This window comes from Lactuca saligna, chromosome 6 (genome assembly GCF_052625555.1).
Source record: "Lactuca saligna cultivar CGN05327 chromosome 6, ASM5262555v1, whole genome shotgun sequence".
In the NCBI taxonomy this organism is placed as follows: Eukaryota; Viridiplantae; Streptophyta; class Magnoliopsida; order Asterales; family Asteraceae; genus Lactuca; species Lactuca saligna.
Window position 1 is genome coordinate 178,030,294 of NC_136422.1, and position 10,101 is coordinate 178,040,394.

The 10,101-nt window shown below is 32.0% G+C and overlaps 1 protein-coding gene across 1 annotated transcript; it reads left to right on the forward strand.

Annotated features, from left to right (window-relative positions):
• The first annotated feature begins 2,777 nt into the window (after window positions 1-2,777).
• On the forward strand, window positions 2,778-6,172 carry LOC145003147 (patatin-like protein 2). The gene is made up of 7 exons (XM_078962285.1): window positions 2,778-2,906; window positions 3,063-3,244; window positions 3,354-3,540; window positions 3,698-3,862; window positions 3,957-4,259; window positions 4,373-4,548; window positions 6,061-6,172. Exons 1-7 carry the CDS (start codon window positions 2,778-2,780, stop codon window positions 6,170-6,172), a joined length of 1,254 nt encoding a protein of 417 aa, XP_078818411.1.
• The last annotated feature ends 3,929 nt before the right edge of the window (window positions 6,173-10,101 follow it).

Sequence of the window (10,101 nt, forward strand, 5' to 3'; positions counted from 1 at the left end):
CTAGCTTTACTAATTCAACCTAAACACGCTCTTAGATTGTATTGAAAAACTGCATTAAGTTTTGTACAAGCTTCCCAACAATGTTCATTTCTTCTCATACGCTCAGAAGTGTGAAAACATGTGATATATGTTTTACAATAAGAAAACTTATTGTTTGTTACCAATTATTAATTCAATAGAACGATTAGGTGCCCTAAAAGTTAATTAACTTCACAAAAATTCAATTCATGAAAGTGACCAATAAAACACAAATCAAATTCAAGGATTCTAGTTTAAACAAAAACATAATCACTAGAATATAATCACAAATCAAACATCAAATCATATGCTTCAAGTCAAGCAATAAACATGTTTTGAACAAGAACTAGAACTAGGGTTTCTTAGCCACACATGGCTAAGAACAAATCAAACAAGAATAAGATGGAATTGGAATGTTTAATCCTTACAAAAGTGAAATCCAAATGTTTGCAATGATTAAGTCTTCTCAAAAGCTCCAAGAATTCTCCCAAAATTGGCCTAGATTGCCAGAAACTACTCCAAAAACCATCCTCTCTTCAAAATGACGTCTCCTGCTCTTTTATTAAAGTTCACGTGACATGCCATGAGGCCATGCGTTTTTAGCATGGCCATGCCTTTTGCCCATGTGTTTTTTTTTGGCATGTCCATTTGTCTTGACCATGTGTTTTTTGGCATGGCCCATGCTTTTTGCTAAAATTCCAAAGAGTCTTCACTGTTGGCTCCATCTTCATGTTTTCTGCCATGGAATGACCGATTCATCTTCTCTTCATGTTCCAAAGCTCTACGCTCCAAGCATCCAAGCATCCATGCATCCACGTTCCATGCTCCATAATGCCTGCAAAATAAATCAAAAATAGTGAAGTACCAGGCATTCTTAATGAAATATGTAATTGCCCTAATAATCAACTAAATGCAAGAATTATGAGGTGGAAGGCTATAAAAAGACGGAAATAATCATGCAAAATAGGTGCATAAAATGCACCTATCAGCACATCAATTTTTTATCACAAATTTCTACACCAAAGAATGACCAATTAGTTTAGAAGTAATCAACTTAATCTCCTATAGTTGGTCATGGTTAATTTAGTTGATAAAACTGATCTGTTTTGGGAATTCTAATTTTAAATCGTTATAAGTTGCTATTGCATTTATGATTGTTTTCTCTTAATTGTTTTGAGAAACTTATAATTCTCAATATGAGAGAAGGGTGGGTAGAATAAATCGTTGATATGAGTGATCACCGGTGTTGGTTCCTGCTGCGAGAGAAACAGTCGCCATAATTGATGAAAATGACAAACGGATAAGACGACAATTATATGTCCGATATAATAAAAGAAAAAAATTATGTGATTTATTTATAAAGGGAAGTGATTTACACATAATAATTTTTCTCCATACATAAAAATTTGTGATTTATAGTATTGTACGATACAACATTTTAAAGGACTGTTTGTTAAATGGAAAAATAAAATTATTGTGTTCGAATCACCTCCCATTTATAAAACGTAATCACCTATATTTACATTTAGAAGATGTTGTCACTGTAAGCCGCCTCCAAACAACATGGTCATGATTACTAGACAAAAAATTTGTTCGAAATTAATAAAATTATATTAAAAAAAATCAATTTTATACTATACTTCAAGTAAAATGTTAGCAACGACTTACCATCGATGTAACCCTTCTAATATTACCGGCCACCGGATCGGATGTAAAAGAAAATCCCCACCCACTTACCCAACAATCACAAGTCATCATTGAAATTTAAAAATGTCAATATGTTTTTGAAACCCTTTAGCAACTATCATATCGCCATAGTAGGGTCATACATAGCAACGACATGGTATAGTCCCTAAGGAATTCTTCCATTAGAAACCAACTTTCTTGCAGTGCAATACCAGAATATTCTAGTAAGTTTTTTCGATAAGTATTTTGGTATTTGACCACATGTCAAATACTAATATAAAACTTTGGATTGATTTAAACATTATACTTTTCATCTTGACTTGTAGAAAAGTTAATACAAACTGCATGACCAACGATATATAAATGTGCAAATTACCCCTTAATATTTAACTCAAACAAAATATTGTATATATCTTGCCAACGAAAATCAAAAGTATTAATTAATTTTAAATAGCAACTACTAACCAAGATAAGAATTATATGCATGAGATAGACCAAACATGGCCGATGTACCACTAATGTTTTTAAAGTACTTGGCCAATGTTTGGCTATAAACGTGGAATTAGTTATTGTGTTAAAAAATAAAAAATAAAATAAAGGACAACTTCTCACGCATGAAAACACTTTTAGGCTTTATGTTACATAAGCTCAAACTTTTTCTATAATTTCAGCTCAACATCTACATTTAAAATAAGCGTTCCGAAAAATATTTCTACATTAATTAAATAGAAGTTGTAATCATGCTAGTTAACTAAAGCTATTAAAATAAACCAAACCCAAACGTGCTTGGCGTGTCTCTTGGCTTTGACGTCAGTAAGGGCCAAATACTTTGAACTGTTATGCTAAACGATAAAATACGACTTTTCACACAACTAAACACTACCATGCAAATCTTTACGTGGCATGAGCACAGACTCTTCAATATCCAAATTAGACGTCTATAAATTGCTACGAATTAATACACCATTCAAAACGCACTCTTTTTATTGTTCAAGTGAAATCGCATACTTTTTATAACTTTTTTACGTCAGATACCTTTTATCACACAAAACCAAGCTCCTTTTGTTACATCAATGGAGAAGGGATTGAGAAACGCATCACCCAATAATGGAAAACTTATCACTATTCTTAGCATCGATGGAGGTGGTATAAGAGGGATCATTCCAGCCACTATACTTGCCTTCCTGGAATCACAGCTACAGGTAAATATAGAGGTTACTGGAAACTGAAAAATGGAAAAACATGATCGATCTTAATCATAGTTCGTTTCTTTCGTTTTATATTCCTAGAGTACTTCAGATACTAGATTACACTCACATATGCATGCATGGCTAATGGATTATGTTATTATTGTGTAGGAATTGGATGGAAAAGATGCAAGACTTGCAGATTACTTCGATGTAGTTGCAGGAACTAGCACAGGTGGTCTTGTGTCAGCCATGTTAACAGCTCCAGACCAAACAAACCGACCTCTATATGCAGCCAAAGATATCGTACCTTTCTATATGGAACATGGCCCTAAAATATTTCCTCAACAAAGGTCTGTAAACCTTGAGTCATATTTATCTTCTCTTAATTTCCATAACGTTGGTGCAACATATATATGACCAAATTAATTGAGTTTTTAATAGTAAATTCTATTAATATAGGGGTGCATGGGGATCCATCATGAAGAGTGCGAAAATGCTTATTGGACCAAAGTACGATGGGAATTATATTCGGAAGCTCATAAAGGAGAAGTTGGGAAACACTCGTTTGAACGAAACCTTAACCAATATAGTCATTCCTACATTTGACATCCAACGTCTGCAACCCCTCATTTTCTCAACTTATGAGGTTTCGATCTTCCTATTAAAACCATTAATTTTAACATGCATGTTCTAGCAACAAAACTCAAAGATCGACCATTTGCTAGCAGTCATGTGCATGATCCACAGCAAATTAACTCTTTTTTCGAGGCTTAATTAGCTAACCAATTTTGTTATGTTAACAGGCGAAAGTTAATCCATGCTACAATGCTCAGTTATCCGATATATGCATTTCAACATCCGCAGCTCCCACCTATTTTCCTCCATATTACTTTAAGAACGACAATGAAGATGGACGAAATAGTGAAGAATTTAATCTTGTTGATGGTGGTGTCGCTGCTAATAATCCGGTACATATATAATTACATAATTTGTCTAATACTAGTAACAGATAAATGAGATATTTTATGTTAAAAAGCTTACGATTTGGAATTTTGTTTCTAGGCACTGGTTGCAATAAGCCAAGTGACGAAACAAGTGTTCAGCAAGCATCCTGATTTCTTCCCTGTTAAACCTACGGATTATGGTCGCTTTCTTTTGATCTCAATAGGAACGGGTGCAACAAAGATAACGAATCAATACAACGCAAAGATGGCATCCCATTGGGGTGTATTAAGTTGGTTGGTTCATAGTGGTTCCACCCCAATTATTGACGTATTCACTCAAGCAAGTGGAGATATGGTTGATGGTCATCTTTCTGTGTTCTTTCAAGCTGTTCATTCCCAAGAAAATTACTTTCGAATCCAAGTAATTAAGCTTAATTAACTTTTCGAGTTCTATTCATTAATATAACTAATTACTCCTTTAAAAGTATTCTATATATATAATTAACTACATACATATATGCTTAAATACATCAGGAAGATACATTAGATGGCAATGAGGCGTCGGTGGATGTTGCGACCAAAGAGAACATGGTGAAACTCGTGGAAATTGCTGAAAATTTATTGAACAAGCCAACTTCAAGAGTAAATCTAAAGACCGGAATATCTGAGCCAATGGGAAATGGGGATACGAATGCCAAAGCTCTCAAACGGTGAGTAAACTTAGGCAAAAAAAAAAAAAAAACTATATATCCTTTTTTCTATTATTATTATTATTATTATTATTATTATTATTATTATTATTATTATTATTATTTCATACATGCACACATAAAACCGCACCATCTAAACGACATATGTTAAACCTATACCAAATCTCCTCGCGTAGGGGGTCAATCACGAAAAGCACTACTACTATTTTACCTTGTCAGTTTTGAATATGATGAAGATGGTATGCTACCAAATATGCTTCCTTCAAACCGTAGAGTGTACCATGCAACTAGAGTTGCTTAAAAAATTTGCATCGCTACCAAAGTTTTTAAATTTAATTATCACTAGTTGTTTGAAAGTTTTTTGAATTTATTAACTATAGTTGAAGATATTTATCTCAACATTGACAACAAGAACATAAGTTATTTTGTCTTATACAAAAAAATTTATTTGTTATTATTCTAAAATTATTAATTAACCTTCTAATTTTTTATTTAAGCATGGTAAATGCACAAATGATCGCGAATAGGGATGAGTTTGTTAACCAAAAAGTAGAATCGGAACCGGAACTTGAACCGAACCGTTTGGAACCGAATAGTCGTATTTGGTTTTTAGTTTTGCCTTATTCGGTTTTCGGTCTTTTCGGTTTCGGTCCGATTCAGTACGGTTTGATTCCAAACACCTTCTTAAACAACATATTTCTTAGTAGAACCAAATCGAAATAAGAACCGAACCACTTGGAACCAAATAATAGTATTTGGTCTGGTTTTCAGTTCTTAGGTTCTTATTCAGTTTTTGGTTTTTTCGGTTTCAATCCAATTTACATGGCTAATTGTGACTACTAAATAATCGTAAATGATGGTGACCAATCAGCCAAACCCTTAAACTTTAAAGCAAAACTCATTTGGAAAATGGTTATATGGTAAAAAAATCATAAAAATGCATAAAAAATACTTAATGATCAGAAACCGTTTTTCTTAGTTTATATTCTTAAAATTCGCAGGTTTTATTATAAATTTGCTGGAAAAAAAAATTAAAAAATCGATTTTTTTTTTTTTTTTTTCAAAAAACTTTTCAGCGAATTTATAATAAAACCTGTGATTTTTAAGAATATAAACTCAAAAAAATTGTGATCTCTAAGTATTTTTTTTGTGCATTTTTTATTTTTAGGGTTTTGTTTCCATAGAACCTAAACCATATATATATATATATATATATATATATATATATATATATATATATATATATATATATATATATATATATATATATATATATATATATATATATATATAATGAATTGGTTACCATGGTACTATCTTTTATTAAAAATTCAAAACCATTATCATATCAAAATTACTCATTTAATACGATATTACCAAGCAAACAAGTTAACTACAAAATATTTTGTAACACGTTAGTTTGGTTGATTGGATTGGTTTTCTATGGAATATATTTGACACCTTTAGTTTTCAACTACAAACCTCCCTAATGCAATTCTCATGTGCTTGTAGATTTGCAAAATTGCTTTATGAGGAAAAGAAGTTGCGAGAGTCAACCAAGGCCATCTCTAATCCAACATCAAATCCTATTTATTGTCCTGATCTTGGTTCACAAATTCACTAAACTAATATCATTTGTAACACGAAAAATGATGTCTATAAATAGTTAAACACAACATATGATGTTATATTATTCATTAACAGACACTAAAAATTATTGTATGGTTTATGATTAATTATTTAATTTTATGTATTTTTAATTTAGTTTTTGTATAATAAACATTTGTTATTAATTAATTATGTTATATTACCTGTATTCTTATAATTGGATATACATAAACGCGTGCACACACACACACATATATATATATATACACACACACACACACACACACACAAAATGAGAGAACGAAAGAGAGTTAAGTTCATATATCTATTATGCAAATATGTGGACAATGTTATTTTGTAAGAATGACTAAGAGAATTTATTATTTGGTAATGTGAACATGTTCAACATCAAATAACTATTATCATTATCATGCATTTTTTTTCTTATTAAATCATCTATAAGCATATTATGAACTTTTTTATGATTCTCATTATGTCAAAATGTGTTCTTGACAATCGTATTCTATAAGAATGAGAATGAGAATGATTAAAAACGATGTGTGAGAAATAAAATGAATAAAAATGATTAAGAAGGCATGATAATGACGATATTTATGTGGGGTTGAACGTATTCACATTATCAAACAATTTATTATATTAGTTATTCACATGAAGTAGAATTGTCCAATCAAATCCGCAAAATAGATGTCATCCACATTTTAAGTTAGCTCTCTCTCTCTCTCACACACACACTCTCTCTCTATCTCTATCTCTCTCTCTCCCTACATCCCTCTCTCTCACACTCTCTCTCTATCTCTTTCTTTCTCTCTCTCTCTCTCTCTATATATATATATATATATATATATATATATATATATATATATATATATATATATATATATATATACACACACACATAAGATTTAACCAACTTCATTAAGTGCAAAAGTATCATAACACATAGGACAGTGTCTTTGAGATTTAAATAGTAACTTAAAAATAAGCATAAACCAATCAAATTCATATTCTCCTCGTCAAAGGATAGTGTCTTTGGGATCTAAATAGTAGCTTTATATATGATACTTTCTTAAAGGATGTTGTTGTGTGGATAGATCTGGATTTATGCTAAAGCTTTGAGAACCTTCTTTATTTCATATTTAATTAGGGCCGATCCAAACATATTTTGGAACAGAAACAAGAAGATAATAAAAAATAAAAAAACTCCCCCTCCCCCCCCCCCCCCCCCCCCCCATCAATTCAATCTAACATGTATAAATTTTGTGCCTCTTTGGATGCCTATTATCACAAGAAGCTACAAAATAAAATCATTAACAAGTCATAAATTTGTAAAAGAAAATAATATAAAAATCTGTTAACTAATAATTCTAATTCACATAATAACTTATCAAGTCTGAGAAATCTACGATGTTGAAGATGAAACTCTAAAAAATCAACTCAATCACAAACATCAGAAGAGTTTTCCAAATAATGATACAAATATCTACAAATGTAATTTACTTAATTCAAAGAAAAATATGAAACTTGGAGATTTGAGTTTTAATGTTTCAGTCTGAAATTGCTTCAAATATCTAATTCCAAAGCAAACATAAAATGAGAAATTAAAAGATTTGAGAAACAAAAATTAGAAAAAACAAATAAATACAAAGGATGAGAAACAGAACAAAAAAATACAGAAACTAAAAAGCAGAATTAAGAATCAAGATTTAACATCTACTAGGGTTATTGGCACTGTAGCTCAACCAATTTACGTGTTTTGGTTTAAAAGGTCTCTGGTGTTTTTTCCTACATTCTAAGGGCATAAAATTGATATTAACCTACTTATTTAGTCATTTTGACCCATTGTAGCTGGTTTTTGTTCTCGACTAACAAAAAAAATCTTTTTCATTAAGTGACATGGTTGCCACATAAGATTAGGGCACTATTTCATTAAATGACATGGCTGCCACATAAGATTAGGGCACTATTAGTTGGACCAATTTACAATTATGGTGATTGCTATTTGCGATTGTGGTGACTTCTATTGGGTTAATCGTCGACGTCACTCACCCATAGAGAGAACCAGACCCAACAGTTGTAGCGGAAGTGGGGCGGTTTTCAATTAAGATTCATGAATTTCAGGGAAAGTCGAAGGGTATCAGATATGAGAAGAAAAGGAAACATCCTAAGAAGCAACAACAATAAAAAGATCAACATGACCAGGTTTGTCGGCTTCCTATATTATGACATCATTCAATCGAAAATCAGTTTGGTTTTATTTCTTCAACTTATCATACTTTGGTGATCGGTGTTGATTGTTCGATTGGTTCTTATCATGAATTCTTGATTTATTTGAGTGATAAAGAACAATATGAATTTTTGGTTGAATAATGTCGATTTGATCTTAAAAGGTTTTGGATATGAAAATTTTGATGTTTGTTGAAGAATTGAAAAGGATTAATTATGAAGAGTCGATTGTGTTCCCGTGTGATAGTGCCCTAATTCATGTTGCTTTCTTGTTTTTCGTTCATATACAAATAATATTGTTCCAATACTTTTTGGTCAAATAAAATATATGTTTTTTGTTGATTTCAAATTGAATTAATTTGGACTTCTTAGTAAAGTATAAATATTATATATATATATATATATATATATATATATATATATATATATCCAATAAATTTTGGTCCCCTATGAGACATAGGCCCAAAACGTCACCCAAGTTACCTACTGTTAGGGTTGGACATGTATATAATCCAAGTAGTTTGCATCTTATCTCCATATGTATCAAGTGTATCATCATAGTCAACTCAATTTCCTTCCCTCTTCTCCCTCATTTTTTATTTCTATCTCCTCCCCTCACAAATCACTCACAAACTTTCTTTCACATGCATGAATATATGTCTAGATTTCTGTTTTACAAATCAAATCTCAAACAATCTCATTCTTATACAAACAATTCATTCCAAGTTCATAAAAGTCTTTCTCTTATTCACTCTATCACTTATTCATGATCTATATCTCTCTCACACTCCTATCTCTCTAATCCTATTAATGCACATGCAATATCTTCTTCAAATCTAACTAGTACATGAAAGATCAAAATGGTACAACTAGATCAACCAAAGATCACTTAAGCAATCTTTCACCCATTTCTTTCTTTAATCTTGTTCATCTTTCTTTCTATATCTCTTTTCTCTTGTTTTGTCTCCCTCTCTCTTTCTCTCTCTTGATATCAAGCACCGGCGAGCCAAATAGGATTCCACCCTCCCTTTTGCAACCCCTTTCCATCCCTTCTCCCCACTTCTTTCTTCGATGATTACAACCCCAAACACCCCCCCCCCCCCACCCCACCTGTCTTGCTTTGCTGTTGCTACTTTACCAAACCAAAAATAGCCCCAGGCTTTTCTGCTGAGGAAAAAGAAAATCGGAAAAGAACTGGCTACCACCCCTTTCGTGATCATTTCTAGTTGTTCCAAGATCCTCTCAACACCCCCTTGAACTTCAAAAGACCCTATGAAAGTTAGTCCTTCTTTCCATTCTTCTTTTCTTCGCAAAATAACCTAAAAACGGGCCAAACTGCTAGCCACGCGCCACCGTGGTTGGCGTCACGTGTACCTTCTGGTGACCCTATCCAAATTTCCATTAAGCCTAAAAACATATTTTCCAGGTCCCTTGTGTGTTGTTGATCTATTCGCGAGCCTTGTTTCTTTCAAAAAGATTATCGGGTGAAAAACAAGAAAAAACCCTAGTCAGGTTCTGAAAACCGAAACGAACGTACCACACGCAACAAGGGTGAGTTCTATGGCCCTTTTTCACTTTCTAAAGCTTTCGAGGGGGTTTACATGCAAATCTTACTTTTACGTTATTCACATTTATTTAACGACCCAAGAATAATAAGTAAAAATGTAACACCGAAAAATTTTAAATTTATTTTATTCATTT

Excerpts from the sequence above, each read along its gene's own strand:
- LOC145003147 (XM_078962285.1), top strand. The coding sequence starts at position 2,778 with ATGGAGAAGGGATTGAGAAACGCATCACCCAATAATGGAAAACTTATC. Across the intron at positions 2,907-3,062 it reads TCCTGGAATCACAGCTACAG|GAATTGGATGGAAAAGATGC; the intron begins GTAAATATAGAG and ends ATTATTGTGTAG. Across the intron at positions 3,863-3,956 it reads GTGTCGCTGCTAATAATCCG|GCACTGGTTGCAATAAGCCA; the intron begins GTACATATATAA and ends TTTTGTTTCTAG.